A 19077-nucleotide genomic window follows, 5' to 3' on the forward strand; every position below is an offset into this window, starting at 1 on the left:
GTACAGTTTGTTATTTATTTATGACTGTACTTATTTGTAATTCATTCAAAGGTTTACCGAGCTCCTCCGTACCCCAAGACTCTGTGTTTGGGTGTAGGCTACAAAACTGCTGCCAGGTAAGACCCTGCCAATGAGGCTTTTGACAGAAAGAGGCAATAAACAAAGGTATAGCAGCCAGTAGAGGGATGCAGGCCTTTAATCCCAGCACTGAGGATGCACAGGCAGGTGGACCTCTCTGAGTTGGAGGCTAGCCTGATCTACAGAGTGCATTCCAGTCTGGCCAAAGTTTCACATGGTAAGACTGTCTCAAAATGAAAGGGAGAGAAAGAGAAAAGGGGGAAAAGACACTGCATATGAAAGATACCCAGAGTAAGTACCCCAAAGTAGACAGGATTGTGTGGACAGCAAGCTAGAGGCCATGTCAGGTAGACAGGAAGCTATTCCTGACATGACTCTTTTGCTGCTTAAAACTCAGGATGGTGGCTAGAGATAAGGCGTTGATGCTTGCCTAGTGTGCAAGAGGCCCTGCCTCTGACTCCCTGCATCATGCACACCAGGCACGGTGGCACCCGTAACCCCAGCACTCAGAAGTTATGGGCAGGGAGATTGTGTGTTCAAAGTTGTCTTCAGCTACATCAAGTTTGAGGCTACATTTATTTCAAAACAAGTAAATAATAAAGAATGAATGAAATAGGACTGGAGAGATGGCTCAGCAGTTAAGAGCACTGGCTGCTCTTCCAAGGGTCCTGAGTTCAATTCCCAGCAACCACATGGTGGCTCACAACCATCTGTAATGGGTCAGATACCCTCTTCTGGTGTGTCTGACGACAGCTACAAAGTACTCATATAAATAAAATAAATCTTTTTTTAAATGAATGAATTAATTAATTAATCAATTAATTAAATGTGTTGGTTCACACGTCGTGGAGATGTCACTGGAGGCTCAGGGAGGCAGAAGAACTTGCCAAGGTTAGACAATGGGTAAGAATAAAGCGATTCAGTCCAGGTCAGTGAACACCAAACACTTAAGCTTTTATCGGCAGACCACACGGCCTCGCTCCTGAGCCGTGTCCTCTCTGCTGGGACAGATGAATGAGGTAGAAGGGATCAGAGATTCCAGGTATGTGCTGCCTGCTGCTCTAGGGCTGCAAGGACACACGCAAGTGGTCTCTGAACAGCTAAGGGCCCTGTGGTGACCTCATTGCTCATGTCTTCCCTCCCTCCCCCTTCTAATTGAGATGTCGGCTTCTGCCTCATTCCTTCCCATTCTGGACACCTGGCATGGGAGAGTTCTCAGTAGAGGCCAACGATTCCCTCCTGTGACTCCAGAACCTCCTCCATCATGAAGACATAAACTGTGGGGTGCCAGACAAGCACAGTCTCACCACCCCCATCTCTACTCCTCTCCTCTCCTTGCCCCTTCCCTCTGCCCTACCCTCTGCTTCCTCCTTCTTTCCCACCCGGTTACTCTCCCACCTCCTTCATGCTCGGAGATAAAAGGGCCAATTAATCCTGCTACGCCCCCCCCCCACCTATGAGCTGAGCTGCTTGTTGGTCCCTGGCTATCAACATCCCTACCAGAGCTGCTTAAGTGGTCCCAGAAAAGCGTGGCTAATTGGGAAGGATTTCATGCATCCTTCTGAGGCCTGAGCACAGCAAAGAGGGCTCTTCCAAGCTAAACAAAGGTTTTTACCCCGAGGCATCCTATCATAGAGGCCTGTGGGCTTACCTGTCATCCAAACCTGTGGTTTCTACATTGACATTTGGGCCTGGATGCTGGACACCTATGTCTGTGTCATACCCACCTTTTGTAGCACCACGAACAGCAGAGCACTTGGGGGCATCATGTGAGTGAGTGTGTCTGTGTCCTGCCTAGTGTCCACTCATTTGGGCAGCTAATGTGTATTGAACACTCACTACACACAGGACACTGCACTAAGCCCTGGGGACACAGGGTGATAAAGAGTCCACATACGGCTCTCAGGGGGCTGACATTCTAATCAAGAGAGACAAACAGTAAACAGGATTTATGATCATGTGGTGTTAAGTGTTTCGGGGATACCTGTTACAGAACTGGTGGGACATGTGTGAAGAACAGTGCAGCTTTAGCTAAAGGAAAGGGTGGGGTCTTGTTCTAGAGAGCGTGTGACCTGCCTGCTTTCTCTATTCAAATGTCGTGTTCCTGAAAAGACAAGCGTTGATGAATCATATTGAGGGAGGTTCATTTATTGGTTGGCTTGTTATTTTGGTTTTGTTTTTTTGAGATGGGCCAGGCATAGCGGAGGATAAATGACCTCAAAGTCCTGATTCTCCTACTAACACTTCCCAAGTTCCACGATCACAGGAATGCACCAACATGCCCAGCCTTTCACATAGCATTTTAAATCCTACACAGGAGAGGCTTATGGGTTAGCCTGTGGCAAATCTCTGCGCCTCAGTTTTCTCGGAAGAAAAATGGGTTTAATATTGCTTTCCCTCCCAGCTATGAGGCTATGGAGAGACTTGTGGAATGAAATTTTAATTTTGAGAAGCGACTACCTTATTACATCAAAGTAATGCAGTTGCTGTAGAATGAAGGCAGTGCTGTGATAATCCAATTCCGATGTGTTCCGCTGGCTGAGATGAAGATCACATTAAGATGGTTTCCAAATCTGGGTGGGCAGGGATGGCGTCTTCTTATTAAGCTTCCTGAGGCTTGGAAGCACTTTGTGGTTGCTCGTGGCTGCGGTTAGTTGTTGGCTGTAGAGAGCATCCTGTCTAGGGATATCTATTACCGTCTTCATTTCAGACTATTGCTTACCCTTGAGACCCCAGTTTCCATTCTCCACAATCTACCCGTGCTAAGAGCATAAAAATGAAACATTACCCATCAGCCTTCTTCACCCCAGCTCCTTGCATCAAGGGACAGCCTCCATCTACATGTGGGGAGCCTGACAGACATGGGGTGGGAGGTCTGTCATCCCAGGGAGAAGGGACTGCTCACTTTGTGGAGTTTCTTCCTCTGGATGCTACATTTATTTTGTAAAAATGGAATGATTGCCACTTGGAAGGGAATTTACTTCATTCAAATAATACTGCTAAATTGAAAGATTTATAGCACACATCTCCAGGAGAGTGCTAGGCAGCAATCAGGCGCTTGCCCAAGTCCCTGCCCCCTCAGGAACCCCTGCAGGTGCCATCACAGCTCAGGTATGAGAGCAGATGAGAAGGGGACCAGAAGTGTCAGAGAGGGCTTCTGACACTGTTTGTGGAGAGCAAGACTATCGTCAGGGTGGGTGGCGGCCGGATGGAAAAATCAAGGGCAAATGTGTCTTCACCAGACATTTCAAAACCTCAAAATACAGATTTTTTTTTTCTTTCCAGGGAGACCAGTATGGATTCGTCAGCCAGAATATTTGGTCTGGTCTTCTCAGGGCAAATCAGAGACATGCCCCACCCCTAATATTTCTAATACAGGACAGAAGCTCTCATTTTAAAAAGAAGAAGACAGAAGGCTAAAGATGGGAGCCCAGAAGAGAGAAGGCAGATGCAGAAGAGAGTTATAGCCTCTCCCCGGGTCTGACCTCCAGCACAGCGTGGCTGCCATCACAAGCCTGGACAGTGTTCTCCCGTTAAGGATGAGGATGCAGAGAACAGAGAGGCTAGAGCACCTGCTCAGGTTCAGCCGGCTGCCTAGTGACAATCACGTTTTTCTCTGCTTGACTCAAGGCAGTATCAAAGTGAAGTTTCAAGTTGACCTCCCTATGGGGTTCTGTCAAGGGCAAAGCACTTGACCATTCTTTCTCTCCCTCAGTTCTTTAAGGGGCCGAGGAATCACTAGGCTTAGACTTCCAGCTCTAGTGGCCTTTCTTGTTGGTAAGTTTGGTTTCTAAATAAATAATTATCCGGTCTACTCCTATCTGAACCACCTGTCTCCTCCCTCCTAAGTGATTACTCCCTTCCCCCACTGACATCTTCTCACATGCCTAGATCCTTCTTTTTACCCCTCACACACAAAGTCACACACACACACCACACACACACACACACACACTCACCTTCCCCACACACACCACTATGCAAAATAAAATTAGAAATACGCCCAACTCCCAAGGTATTTAAAGAATGGAGATATTTTAATCAGTATGGCCCAGACGGAGCCCTTTGGACCCCCTCAATCCCAGGCCTGTGTGTAGGCAGAGGCAGGCAGAGCTTGTGTAAGGGGCCAAGCAACTTGTGACTCAAAGCTTCGGTGGAAGGAAAAAGACTCCTGTGCTTCCTCGTGTCTGTCCTGGGGCCACTGGAGTCTCAGAAGCTGCCTCCTGGCATGCTGTTTTTCCTTTTATATATAAGATTCTTTTAGAACATGAAAAGGTTTCCTGGCCCCTTTTTTATTTTTATGTATGCTGATAAAATACAGAGAAAACAGTGTCTGATGATTCCAAAATAGAGGCTAAACCGATCGGCATATGGCCTTCACTTCAAAGGATTGCTCGTTTTAATCAACCAGTAGAGATAGCAATAAGCATTTATTATGTCTACTCACACAGAGAGGAGTGGAGAAGGCAGTGATGGAAGAGCCATGGCAGCTTGGGAAACTGAGGCTGGTAAAGGCATTGATACTCTTGCTATGTTTCATGGTCTTAGATTTCCCCCTACATGGGTGGGTACGTGAGTGTGCACACACACACACACACACACACACACACATGTTTGCCATACACTGATGTTACGACCCTCTTGGTGTCTCGTGGCACACACATGAGAAAGCATGAAAAGAAGACAGAAACAGGAGGAGCTTCAGAGTCCCAGCTCTGTGTATAAACCCCATTGTCCTCGAGTGATGCTGTCATGGGCAGAGGCTGAGAGCAGGAGCATTGTGCTAGAACCAGGTTCAAACCCAGCCCACCCCCTCACCTGCTGCATGACCTTGGGCATGTGGCTTAGTGTCACCTTCTTGTCCCTAGAATGGTGCTCAGCTAGCTTCAGGGATCACACTGGAGGATGAATGCAGCCGTTGTGTCGTGGGTTCAGCACTGTGCCTCTTACTAAGGAAAGGGCCAGTCTGTAGGGTTAACGATGATGACCTGGGGTATGAATGGTCCCCATCCCAAGCAGGCTTTATAGCTCCTGTCATCCAGTCCTCTGTTCTACACAACACACTGGAATGTAGGCTTACCCAGTAAGTGGTAAACGGTGGATACCCACACCCAGGTAGACTGGCTCTCACCCCTCAGCTCACAGCCCTTTTGAGATCTTCATGGGTGTTACCCTGGTAAATTGAGCTCTTAACATAACCCCCACCCCATCCCCCACCTACACACAAGGTTTCCTTGGTCCTAGCCGCCAGCAGGGAGGGGTCACAAACAGGAAGAGGGGAGGAAGGGAGGTCAGGGTATGGCTGGAGCTTATGCATGAAGGCTGAATCCCCATCTCACGGTTGGAACCAGGGTTGCAGTAAGGCAGGGCGCCACAATCCTCCCTTGGGGGGGAGCGAGAAGGGCGGGAGTGTGGGGGGCAAGTCCTCAGTGCTGAGCCAGTGGCCAGAGCACCGCCCCCAGGAGCGGAGGGAGGGGTGGCGGAGCTGGGGGGGGGGTACCCAGCTGCCATCCCCGCAGTCTCCTGGCCCCCATTCTCTCGCACCCAAGTAGGAGGGCGGCAGCTGCCCGCTCCCTCCTCCCACACCCCCGCTACCTGCCCAGTCCCCCGAAGCGAAGCGTGAGGAGGCTGCGAGCCAGTCGGGCGAGCCCACAACTTTGCAGCCTCGGGGAAGACCAGGGTTGGCGTCCGGGGCTCCTCCTGTCGCGACTGGAGCTCGGTGAGTTCGTTCCCCAGCCCTCTGCGGCGCTGCGGCTGCTCCGGGGGGCGGTTGCCCGGGCGTCCAGGAGGCAGTGGCTGAGGAACCGGTGGGTGCCCGCGCTGTCTGGGTCCGCAGGGCTCCGGTGCCGCCCTCGGAGGCCGGAGAGGCGGACGCCGGTGCTGAGCGGACAGCTCCCCACGCTCGCCGCCGCCTGCCACTCTGCGGACCGTTGCGGGACACAGGGCCCGGGCTGCAGCCGCCCACCCTGCGCCCCGCACTCCCCCCCCCCCCCAGCCCCTGTCCTTTGCCTTCCCAGAGCCGCGGCGCATCTGGAGGCTGCTCCCGCACCCCCCTGGCGACTGGCGCCGGGAAGACACTTGCTTCCCTCGCTGGAGCCCGGTACCTAGGGTTCTATGGAGTGGGCAGCGCCCCCGTGGCCTCCGGGGATGCATGGCTACGGGGGCGGGGGTGAGCCCCCAGCAGTCGCCCCCAGGCTTGCCCTGAACTACGCCCCAAGAGTGCAGAGAGGCCGCAGGTCCCCAGATCCTCGGGCACTGTCACCTGAAAAGATTTCAAGGTGACCAATGTCTCGGCCCGGACGGGACAGCCTGGCCCCCAGGCCCCCATGGTATCCATCCATCTTGGGTTCAACCACCTTCCCAGAACTTTTTTCGTGTCTCCTTCTGGCCGATTACTTAGATCACTGGAAAGTTCTTCTCGGTACATGAAACGTATTTCCCAGTGGTATCCGAAGTTGGGAAGGGGCCCGGGCTGTAGGGGGTGGGGCTGCGTTCGGCTCTGTGTGTGTGTGTGTGGGGGGGGAGTTCATCCTAGAAAAAGCTGCCAGGCATCCACTAGTCCACCCAGGACGGGCTTCTTGGCATCGAAAGGGTTTCGGCGCCTTGGGGATTGTTTGGGTTTCTCCCGCCAGGAAAGTGAAAGGCGGGTGCGAATGGGGGATTTCAATTTAATTGCCTCAAAGGAAAACACTCTTTGCAAAGATTTTATAGAAATAGTCAGGGCAACCAGCGGCTGGAAAACGAACTGTCCAGGACTCAGTGACTCAGGTACTCTGGCTCCTCCACCCTACCCAAGCACCCGAACAGGTGTGACTGTATCCAGTGTTTTAACTGATTTTTTTTTTTAAGAGAAAAGCCAGGTGTCAGGGAGTAGGTATACACACACTACCCAGACGCACACAAATTGCACGTACAGTCACACACAAGGAAACACATAGCATGATCCACAGCATGGCTACTTCTAGAGAGCTGTGGGTAACGGGTGAGGTAACAGAATATTGCTCAAGGTAGGAGTAGGGGGAGGAATGAATCAGGATCTCCCAGAGTCAACCGGTTCTCTCCCCCACCACCCCCAACTCCCATCCTTCTCTTTCTGCTAGGGAAGCCTCAGCCAGAAATCCCAAAAGTGGGTTGTATCCACTACTGTGATACAGTAGCGGCTTCACCGCTCAGCTCCCAAACCCCTCCCCTCCCCCACACACAATCACTCCAAACTGCAAACAGGTCCTTCCCTCCTTGTACCTCTCCAGACTCCAAGGCAACAAGGATTTAGCCAAAGTAGGTCTGGTCAGATGCTGACCAGCTATGTTTGGTCCCAAATTAGGGAAACTGGAAAGGGTGATCCAAGGGCAGGGTTTGGGAGATTTGTGTTCAGCCCTCTGAACCCTCGACCAAGGAGAAGAGTGCCATGATGACAACGCCCTGGACAACGCTGTAAGGCTTCCTCTCTCCTTGCGCCCCTTAGGAATGTAATCGAGGATGCTGGCCTTGCGGCTGCTCAACGTGGTGGCCCCCGCCTACTTTCTTTGCATTTCCCTGGTGACCTTCGTACTGCAGCTCTTCCTCTTCCTGCCCAGCATGCGTGAGGACCCTACAGCCACCCAGCTCTTCTCACCTGCCGTACTTCACGGGGCGCTCTTCCTGTTCCTCTCAGCCAATGCCTTGGGCAATTACGTCCTGGTCATCCAGAACTCCCCAGACGACCTGGGTGCCTGCCAGGGAACCTCGTCCCAGAGACCTCAGTGCCCACCACCCAGCACCCACTTCTGCCGAGTGTGCTCCCGAGTCACGTTGAGGCATGACCATCACTGTTTCTTCACCGGCAACTGCATCGGCAGCCGGAACATGCGCAACTTCATCCTGTTCTGCCTCTACACCTCATTGGCCTGCCTTTACTCCATGGTGGCCGGAGTGGCCTACATCTCAGCTGTCCTTTCCATCTCCTTCGCCCACCCCCTGGCCTTCCTCACGCTCCTGCCCACTTCAATCAGCCAATTCTTCTCCGGTGAGTGGGCTGTGGCAGACAGGTTTCGCCAAACACGACCTCCTAGCCCAACCCCAAGTTTTCTCAAATAAAAGCACAGGATACTCGGCTCAAACAGTCAGATTAAACAGTTGTTTGGTACGATTATGCCCCAGTGTTCCAGGAGGCATACTAAGAGAACAGATTGTAATCTCTCAGCGATTAGGATGAACTGGGCATGCTCTATTTTGTCAGGCATCCCACCCTCCTCGTCTTTCATACTATATATTACTCATAAAATTATGGTACCCAAGCTAACACTTCTCAGGCCAGGCATATCCCCTCAGAGCTCATGCTATGTTCTCCATGGACCTGGACCCCAGGCCTACTCACACACTCCTTCAGGAGTTCTTAGCAAACAACCACACCCAGGCTAAACTTGACTTCAGGCTGGGCTGAGCAGGAGGCTAACCTCTAACCTCCCACCCACTATGTTAGACTAAACCAGACTCTTGGAGGCTCAGAGCCACCTCACTGGCTACAAGCTGACATGCCACAGATCCAGCCTGGCATGGGATCTGACCCTCTCGAAGGCTCTGACACCTGCTGGAGCCAAGCACACGAGTCCTTGATAATGCTCACATAGGCACCGTGGTGAGGACTGTAGTTTGAAATGTATGTCTCTAAGAACATCCTGAGATAACCTGGCCCTGGGAGACTCTGTTTCTGGTGGCAGTTCTATCTTACCTGACCTTGGCACATGTCTCTATTTCCTTGCCGTCCACTCTTTCCTCACCTTTGACCTTGAATTCCGACCAATTTGATCTCTATAATTAGTACTATGGACACAAAGATGTATGTCTGGTGTTTGTAGGTCCATTTCTTGGATAAACTGAGTCTTAGCTGGGGCTAAGTGAACTGTCTAGTGTCTTACTTCCCTGGAATGGCTGTCTCTGGCTTGTATCTAGGTGCTTAAATCACAATTCCATGCTCTTCCTCGGGGTCCATATTCCAAAACACCTTCCAGGGTCAAAGAAAGACAGCTACTTCTACTGAGAGCCTGACACCTGACACCTAGCCTGGCCTGGCCTGGCCTGGGTACTTAAAATTTTCTTCTGTACCCCAGGGGAACCCTCATTTCAGTTGTATCTTTAGCTCAGCTCTTCACAGACAGAACTACCGTACCATTTGGCAGTGGGAACACAAGAGCCCAGGGAGGACCAGCCATGAGAAATCTCTGGAGGGCTGGTGGTTAAGCTGGGCCCAGAACTTGGAGCTCTGGGGCTTTCTGGATCTTGGTGCTGGCATAGAAGGCTGCCAAGACTGAAATAAGCAGGGTGGGGGAGGGTAGGTGGGTGGGCTGGGGGTGGAGTGTGAGAGCAGGCAGGTGGAGCCAGCGATGAGGCGAGCCAGAGAACCTGATTGCACATCCTTTTCCAAGTAGTCTCTCCAACCATAAAAATGGGTGGTTCCAGAAGGAGGGCCTTGAAATGGTTTGATTTAAGTCTGGGCGTGAGGCCTGTCCATATGTGCTAGGTTTGGGAAATATGGAAGGGAGGGAGCCTCTCACTTTGATCTAATGGGAGGAAAAAAAGAAGCCAGCCCATGCCCACCTCAAGGCCCAAGCATCTGTGCTGGCTTTAGAATGATCCTCACCGTCTTTCACCATACCCACAGGAAAAATGAATTCAAGGCTTCTCATCACCAGATCCACCTCATCTTTCTTCTTCGCTCACCCTTCACATCCCTCCCTGGCCCTGTCCACACACACATATGACCCTCTATTCAGCCTTCTCCTTTGAGACTTTTTCTTCCCCCGTTCCCAGTCCAAATGGTTCACAGCATACCCTCTCAGCTAGCTGCTCAGGAGAACGGGAGGGCAGGAGGCTACACCAAAGACAGTTGTTTAATCCAAAAATTATCCCTGCAGTCAGGACCTGCCGCTAGCACCTGAGATGGCTCTGAATGGGGCCTTGAAAACCCCCTTCCTTTATTTGGGGGGAGGGGGGCTTCTTCCAAAACACTACTGGCCACTGACTCCAGGTAAAGCCAAAGGTAAGAGAGGGGATCTGTTGAGGAGTCTTGAAAGGGTTTCCTTACTTTTGGCTTTGTGTCACCTCTGTGAGCCTCATTCTTATCTAAAGAATGGAAGTGGCACCGTTTAACATGCACCCTGGCATTTGGATTAGTATCGGTTGGTAGACGGCACTAGACAGCCCCATAGGAGAAAGGGGAGAGTAGAATGTATTGAATATCTATTTTGTGTCCCCCTAGACATGTGTTTTTGCATTCAATCTTTAGGACAAATCTGGGAGGCAGGTATTGTGCTATTTTTTTTAAAACTGGGGAGCCAAAGGTTAAGTTGCTTCTGAGCCATCCAGTTTTGGACTCTGGATTCATTCTTTTCCACCCTGCCTGTCTAGTCCTGCTACATGCTGAGTGAGCCTCTTGGGCGGGGGGGGGGGGGACTGCCTATGCCCAGATGTATTACAGAATATGCTGGGGGATGGTTTGGCAGAAGTGTTAGAGATGGTTGTCGGGGGAGAGCAAGGAGAGAGAAAATTAGATGATGTAATCTCTTAGATCCTTTAAGAAACCTGTGTGCTTTTTTTTTTTTTTTTTTTTTTTTTTTGAAAGAGAAACTATTATTACATAGTTTAGAGGCACTGAAGCAGCCAGGACAGGTAACTTCAAACACTTTGAAAGAAAGAAAGAAAGTCCCCAGAATAGCCTTTTGTAGCTGCTACATGGAGCCAGCAAAAGGCCAAAAGGTCTTTGCCTCATGCCTTGATTTAGAAACTTGTGGTAAATGGATCCTGTCTGCCTGACTTGTTCCTGGGGCTGAGTTGCAAGCCAGGCATAAGCTTGACAGCTCCGAGTCTCTCACATCCTAGCTTGAGGGATAGCTTGAACATCAGTATTTCTCAGGCTGGAAAAGCACCACGGCCCCAGGAGTCTCTGTCCTGCACATAGCCGCCCAAGCTAATTTGTACTGACAAGGAAAAAGTGGGTCAAGGGATGGCCTGGCTCTACTTGAGTCTGTCTCTTTGCTGCCCCCAACAATGGTGGAGGGGCTTCTCTAAATGCCTGCTGGAACAAGATTTCTGTCCTCCAGGCAGCTATTTGTCTCTAACTTTGCAAAGAAAATCCTGCTGCCCAAGCTCCTAGGGTTGAGGAAAATACTTCCAGTGAGGAAGCCAGCAGATCGATTCATCTTGGCTGCCGAATCCATCATGGATGAATCCATCATGGATTGTCAGACTGACAGGTGTTAAAGTCTACGTCTCAGGAGTCAGGAAACTAGAGCCTGGGAAGAGGTAGGCTGTGGCAAGTAGAGGCTGGGGGTTTGGGGGGAGACAATAGTAGGGATTTTTGTAGGTAGCTTGTACATTGACATCCCTACACGGGCACCCAAGCCTCTCTGGAGAAGGTGGAGTGTTGCCCAGGAGATAAGAAAGGGAACCAAGTTCTATTCTCAACCCACTGCTCTGGCTGCTAAGCATGCCAAAGTAGATGTGTTTACTACAGCCACTAAAGCTACAACCTAGACAGAGCTCCAGACCCTGGAAAGGCAGCAGGGGGGAATGCCTGAGAGTCTTGGGATTTAAACATGAAACATATGGAGATGTAGTCTCCTTCTCTAAGTCATGGCATTCAGCACCAGGTATAAACCACAACTCTGGCAACTCCAAACACCTGTAATCCCGAAAACCTATGAAGCATTTGTAGCCACGTTGCTGATGAACAACCTAGAGCTCAGGGAGGTTAAGGAACGCACAGCTAAGAGATTCAAGCCCAGCATGGACCAATCCCCCCACCTCAAACTCTAAGGACGCATGAGGTCTCTTAGAAAGTACAGCCACAGGAAGTGCTCGGTTTATAGCCGGTGTAGAGAGGGTGCTGTCCAGCGCCAGGGTGCTGAAGTGATGGCCTTAAGGGTTTCTTTGACTTGACTGACCGGACTGCTTTGGCTGAATGTTCCAGTGTCTCCTTCTCTCATTAACATTAATGACTGATGATAATTGTTCTCTAAGTCGGCTCTGTGTGCTGCCCTTGAGGCTGAGCTCGTGACTTGTTCCCATGACTAGGTTCTGTTCTCCATCACGCTGTCACTTTCCCAGATCCTCCCAGACAGTGCTCCCAGCCTCACAGGGAGAACTGGCTGCAGTCTAGACAGCTGCCCAGGTGCCAGCTCCCTCTTTAGGTTCCCAAACTCGCTCCTCTTTCCTCCTGTGACCCACTCCACCCGCTTCCAATCCAGAAAGCGAAATGGGGGTGGGGGAGGGCACTGTGCAGGGAAACGTGCAGATTCTAGGCTTGCTGAGGGCACTTTACACAGAGCTCTTTTAGCCTGTTCTCCATCTCTCCAGGCACCCGGTTCTCCCCCCTCTCTCTTCAGGAGCCATCAGCACTGAGGAAAACTTGGGCCAAGGAGCTCAGCCACAGTCTTCCCAGGCTGCAGAGCTGAGAATGCTACAAATCGCAACTTCCAACTCGTGAGCCTCTCTCCCTGTCTCGCAGCGGAAAGCGCCAGAGCGCGGAGCGCCTGGGTACGTGGCCTGGGTGTAAAGCGGTCTGGTGTTTCCCCTCCCCCCACGCAGGAGCTGTCCTCGGTTCTGACATGTTCGTCATCCTCATGCTCTACCTCTGGTTTGCTGTCGGCCTGGCCTGCGCCGGTTTCTGCTGCCACCAACTGCTGTTGATCCTCCGGGGGCAAACCCGCTACCAGGTTCGAAAGGGCGTGGCTGTGAGATCCCGGCCCTGGCGCAAGAACTTACAAGAGGTCTTCGGGAAAAGGTGGCTGCTTGGCTTGCTGGTCCCCATGTTCAATGTCGGCGCAGAGAGCTCGAAGCAGCAGGACAAATAGCTGGCAAGCACTCCTGCCATTTCTCTCAGTTTCTCCTGAACGTAAGACCACAAGCACCCTTGTCTCCAGCTGTGACACATCACACCCTCCCCTAGGAAGGGCCTTATAGCCACCCCAGGTCTTCAGTCCTCAGAGGATATATTAACAGGTGCATCCTGACATGGAAGGGAAATGGCTACCTGGCCACCACTAGGCTGCTCGAGGGCCAGCCAGGTAGGGAGCTGTTAAATTGTTAGGGTGTTTGAACTTTGAGGTTTTGGGTGAGGAGAAGCCCTTCCCTGCCCCCACCTGGCCCATCCACTCTTGGGTCTCAGGTCATTGCTGCTTTTGCTAAAGCCCTTCTCTTTGTGTTGATGGTGGAGACTACATTCTTGCTGCTAGCAGGAGATTCCACAGATCGGAGAGGCTGGTAAATGGTGGTTAAACCATGCATGAGAGACAGTCAAGTAAGCTTTGCCTCTAGTGAGAATGGGAAGGGATAGGGATCCACCCTCATCCATGAGGGATAGTCAGTAGCATTTGTGTTGGGGAGGGGGGAGCACAGGCCCTTGCTGCTTAGCTCAAGTACGAGGCCCTTTCCCTAGAGACAGCAATCAATGGCCTGGTGTTCTTAAACCTGTCCTCTGCCCCATCTGGCCAGCCCAGGAGTTAGCTGGATAGTTCTTTTCTCTGGAATTTCTCTGGCCTTTCACTTTGGTCTCCAGTCTCCAGAATTTTTTGCTAGATATTGGGGAGGGAAGACAGGAGACAGAAGAGGGAGTTATTTACCCATAAGTAATAAGAGACCTGTGTTTCTTATATAGCCTTATATAAGTGTGTGTGTGTGTGTGTGTGTGTGTGTGTGTGTATGTAAGAGGGGCGGAGGTGAGGAGTGTTGTTATGAGCAGAGAGAGGGAGACAAAGAGAGAGAGAGAGAGAGAGTATCAGAGGGGAAGGAGGGAGGGGCAAATGGGTTAACTCTTTTGCAGCCAAAACCAGCCAGTGATTGAATGGTACCTGGAGTGAGTGCTAGCCACTGGAGGTATTTGACAGGGATCTAGGTGGTTATCTACCAGAAGAGATTTCTTATATTAGTTTGTTCTAGATGAACTTAGATATCCTTTTCCACTTCTTGATTTCAATGTATTCTTTGATACTGCCGGGCCCAGGGACAAGATCATTAGAAACAAGATCTTGGGCTGGAGAGATGGCTCAGAGGTTAAGAGCATTGACTGCTCTTCCAGAGGTCCTGAGTTCAATCTCCAGCAACCACATGGTGGCTCATAACCATCTGTGATGGGGTCTAATGCCATCTTCTGGTGTGTCTGAAGAGAGCAAAGTGTACTGACATACATAAAATAAATAAATATTTAGAAAAAAAAAGAAGAAAAAACAAGATCTTTAGAGACAAGAGCGTTACCTGCTTTCATGGGGCAGGAGGTAGGGTAACCATGGAAAGAGTATGAAAATCATGACACGGACTTTCTGCACACAATCCAGCCACCAAGAGGCCTTCCTGATGTTAGCAGTAGCTGGGGGGTGGGGGAGGGCAGCAGTGGAGGACAGGGAGATACAACTATGTTAGAGCCAGGTTGGTGCAGCTAGCTTAGGGAGAGAAAAACCTGGAGGTCACACTTAGCCCTGAGGAGTTTGTGGGAATGACAGAATATTGGGGTGCAATTGCCAGTCCATTCCTGGCCAGTCTGGCTAGCTCTAGATAACGACACAGTCTTGTATCCTGAGGCCCAGAGGACCAGACAGACCCCTGGGGCATATGAAGGGGTGGGAGCCATATGAAAACCCTCTCCTGACTTGGTCCCAGGCCCAATATAACATCCACACAGGCGCTGAGACTGAAGCCGATGTTCTGCAATGTCCAGTGGGTGGCCACAGTAACCCCAGCCACTGCCCAAGAAGAGTGTGAATTGCTGGAGTGAAAGGATATTACTCAGGCTCGGCTTTGGCGCCCTCCAGAGGGCTAATGTAGTAATGGCTTTCCTGCTCACAGGTCCTACTTCAGCAGGTATTCTTTCGGGCCCTCCCTCCCCCCCCCCCCACCCGTTTGCTCATACTCTATCCTTTCATCCTAGCTATCTGTATCAAGCACTGGCAATCCAGATGCCCACCATCGGGGGTGGGGGAGGGGAGATGACTCCTGCCATTGCACTCTGTTTTCCTGGCAGTCATTGCAGGTGGCCCCCTGTAGAAGAATGTTGTGGTAGGGCTGAAGGGGAGCCCAGGCTTCCTCAGTGGAAGAGCCACTCGAGGTATCTCCACTCACAGTTCTGGGCACTCCTTTAGCAACATGAAGAAACAAGGGAGGGGAGATGTCCGGACAGTTCAGGCCTTAGAGCTCTCTTGACCATAGAATCCAAACTTGAAAGCCAGCCCTACGTTGTCCAGGCTCAGTACTACGGAGCCTGACATCCCAGGGGGAAAAGGGAATACTTCCGGTGGCCAGCCCTTTAAACGCTGGTCAGGGATGGAGAGGCTGTGGGGAGACTGCCAGGTGTGGTACTTGAGTAGCATTTGAACACATGGCCTCTGTTGTTAATGAAGAATATTAATAAAATATGTGGTTTTCAACTGTATGTGGTTTGTCTGTCTGGTTGGTATCAGGACTGCACAGTCAGCATGTGCTGGTACAGATTTACAGTGATTAGGAATACTTCTGCTCCAGTGGGTAAGTAACTACATCAGGCTTCCCTGAGCAATGCCCTTCTGCAGCCCCTGGTCCTCCCTATGACCTCAGGTTCACTGAACAATCTGGCACTAATCCAGGACTCTGCTTCAATTTCTCTCACTGCCCACACACCCATGTCTGTTGTGTCTGGTCAAGGCCTGTTGTGTGGTGTGGTAGTGTGACTCTTAGCACTTGTGGGCAGTAGGTCTATGGTACCTCAGAGACCAGGAATGAAAAGTCTCACCTGAGACTCTTCCTTTCCCTCCTCCTCCTTGATATAGAGGGGAAGGTAGGGAAGAGGAAGGGAGACCATCTGCCTCTTCATCTCAGCTACAAGGCAGGGCCTCCTGACTTCTCAGGCTCACTGCCTTGGGGGCTGCCAAGAGGATACCAAGCTCTTGAGACTATAGCCTCTGAAACATCCTGAAGACATGCAGACCTGGACAGATGGGGCACAAAGGACAAATGTTGATCTTGTGTGAACTATCAAAGCCCCAGCCAACATGCAGCCAGCAAGCCAAATCCTGATAGACCAGGAAGCCCATTGTCAGCTTGTTCTAGAGAACATGGCCTGTCACCCACAGGCTAACACCACAGCTGCCCCTGTCAGCCCTGTACCCTTGATGCTTAGCTGAGGTGAGGTATCTAGTCACTGCTCAACAATTAATACTGAGTGCTTGCTTCCCCAGTGCCATGTTCTGAGTATTGCAGGCTCAGAAACCTCTGAGGCTGTGGAGGTTTTGCTCTGGGAGAGGCTCCTGGGGTTTTGCTCAGTTGTCAGGATAGGGTAGAGTTTTCATCTGTGCAGGCCTGGGTAGATGGATGAGATTTCGGCAGCTTGAGATGAAGAAGGATTTTCTGGGTAAGAGACCATGCCTGGAGCCTTGGAGCACAGAGGCCATCACGGTGAGAGGGAGGGAAAGCCAAGAGCTGCTGTATGACTGGAAAGGCTTTGAACACCAAGTGAGGGTATCTGTAACGAGTTTGAAGGACAATATAGGGAAACGCAGACATTTTGGCATGGTGGGATCAGTACTAGACTGCAAAGAAGAAAAAGAAAGAGTCTTGGAGGATAGAGGAAATGGGGTGGCCTGAACATATAATCTGGGTGGAGGTGGCGCTGTGGGCTGGGAAAGAGGAATGGTGGGTGAGAGGCAATTCTCAGACACGCGACATGACTGGAACGGCCACAGAGAGAGGATCCAAGGTGGCCAGCAGGCTGAAACAGAGTAAATCAGGTGATGTCGAAGGACAGGGTGACAGGGACACTGGGCCAGGGAGGGCAGGATGCTGAGGCTCTGGGCCACAGGAGTACATGCCTTTAGCATTGGCTTATCAAGCAGTTGATAATGTCATAGTTAACCAGCCACTCTGTCACCTCGGTGGAGAAAGGAATTCTGGGAGGGCATCTGCAAGTACACTTTGCAGCACAACTCTTAGCCCCCAAAGCAGGGTGACGGCCAGGTGCCTATTTCAGAAAGAAGCCATAGGTCCTCTGGCTTTACATTCAATGATGAAGGGAAGGAGGCACCTGTCTCTTTCCACTCAGTGCCTGAGCATCCATCCCCTCAGACAGTGTGTGTACTGTTTCAGCTCATAACCTAGCGCTGGTCAAGCAAGGTAAAAGCAACCTCACTCTTAGGTCCAGGAACACACAAAACTCTGAGAAAGGGACAAGCCTGAGAAAATTTTGAACGTATGGCCGTTTTGCTGCAAATAGCTGGCCCTTAGCTCCCAGGAAATAACCTCTGTCCCTAGGACCTCCATGGTCTTCGCCATTGTCTGTACCTTTGCCTGCTCCTCAAGTGCCTTGGATCTTCTTTGTGTCCTGTGTCTTTCACATGGTCCTGCTCTGCCTCCAGGTACAGTCACGGGGATGCTTGAGATATGTCCTCCATAGGGAGAAGGAGGAGGAGAAGGGGGTGGAGGAGGAGGAGGGAAGGGGAAGAGAGGGGAGAGGAAGGAGAGAGGAGGGGGAGGGGGAACAGAGAGGAGGGAGGAGGGGAGGAGAGAAGAGGGAAGGGGAAGGTGAGAAGGGGCTGAGGAGATGGTTCCACGATTAAGAAGACATACTGCTCTTCTAGAGGATCTGAGTTCAAGTCCCAGCACCCACATGAGGCGGTTCACACAAGCACCTGTAACTCCAGCTCCATGGGGCTCCACTGCCTCTTCAGGAATCTGCACTCATGCACAGAGACACAGGGACACATCAACACACACATACAGACACACTCGTGCAATTAAAAGTAATTTTTAAACAACTTTAAAGACAGGATGTGCGGGAACTAAGGATCCAACTGCTTGGGTCCCAAGAGTCTGCTGTGTGGGGCAGGAGGTGCCTGGGAACGGCTCCTCTCCTCCTACCCTCCATGTTCTCCGTGTACACAGTGCAGGCCCGGCTACTCCGCTCATCCCTCAAACATTCACTGAGGCTGACTCTGTACCAGGCACGATGCCAAGAACCAGAAGAGCAAAGATGAATGAGACTTCAGGGAGCTTACGGGAAAGAAGACAAATTGCAGACGGCTGTGATTCAGCAGTAGGAGCAGGCTGAAGGAAAGACAAGGTGCTACGGAAGCCTGGAGGGCAGCGCGGCACCCCCTCAAACGTGGGTGGGCTGGAAGGCTTCCCAGAGGAGGCGACGTGTAGATCAGGCAGGATCCAGAGAAGCACACCAGGCACGGAGGATGGAAGGCTGTGTGTGGACAGAGGTTCCTGTGGTTTCTGGGAATTCAGAGTCAGGATTTGGAAGTGACAGCGCTACCTCCTGAAGCTAGAGTTAAGGATCCTGTCCTTAGGCTATGCTCTCCCGGGACCCTGACTCATCTGTGACAATTTCTTATGAAACCATGCCTCACCTCCACTCATGGTGCCCTTTGGGCAAAGAAAGTGCCAGTTGATGTCTGAATGGCCCCCATATTGGAGACCATTTCTGAAGGAGTCTGTCCAAAGCTACTGAGGAATTCAGGTGGGAACATAAAAATGTCTTGACGCCCTGTGCCCAAAGCCGGGATCATGAGCGTGTCTTACCGCTCCTGCCTTCCTGCACAGCCTCAGTAAACAGGGAAAAAAAGGAAGCCTTCCTACCACAACACTTATAGAAAGATCAGAACCCCGAAGTGTAGGGCGGACCCTTCCTTGTGTCCATCACCCTTTTCCTGCGTGGCCAGGCATTCCCTTGTGGCTATCTATGTCCAAGGACCTACTGCCCTCTTATAGTTCTTCCTTTTGCCCAGATATCTTTAGCCTAGATGGCTCCAGCCTGTCCACATCTCAGTCCTCTACAGGACTTTGCCTTACCTGAACCAGACTGGTCTGGAACCATCTGCTCGAATTCCCTGCTTCTCCATTGCTGTTCTGGCCTCCTCCTGTGGGGTTGTCTCCTGCCTGCACTACACACCTCGGAGGGCAGGAATGGAGCAAGTGGTGTTTTGGCCCCAACTCCATGATGACATTTTTTTTTTTTTTTTTTTTTTAAAGATGTATTTGTTATGGGTAAAATGTTTT

General features: G+C 51.2%; 1 protein-coding gene across 2 annotated transcripts; it reads left to right on the plus strand.

Moving 5' to 3' along the window:
- Positions 1–4756: 4756 nt before the first annotated feature.
- Positions 4757–15468, plus strand: Zdhhc22 (zDHHC palmitoyltransferase 22). 2 transcript variants are annotated; one of them, XM_076921574.1, is made up of 4 exons: positions 4757–5797; positions 7544–8083; positions 12643–12949; positions 14732–15468. In XM_076921574.1, exons 2-3 carry the CDS (start codon positions 7558–7560, stop codon positions 12906–12908), a joined length of 792 nt encoding a protein of 263 aa, XP_076777689.1. In that variant the 5' UTR covers positions 4757–5797; positions 7544–7557; the 3' UTR covers positions 12909–12949; positions 14732–15468. The 2 variants fall into 2 exon arrangements, with proteins under 2 accessions (XP_076777689.1, XP_076777688.1); XM_076921573.1 differs by having other exon boundaries at positions 12643–15468.
- The last annotated feature ends 3609 nt before the right edge of the window (positions 15469–19077 follow it).

This window comes from Arvicanthis niloticus, chromosome 23 (genome assembly GCF_011762505.2).
Source record: "Arvicanthis niloticus isolate mArvNil1 chromosome 23, mArvNil1.pat.X, whole genome shotgun sequence".
Lineage (NCBI taxonomy): Eukaryota > Metazoa > Chordata > Mammalia > Rodentia > Muridae > Arvicanthis > Arvicanthis niloticus.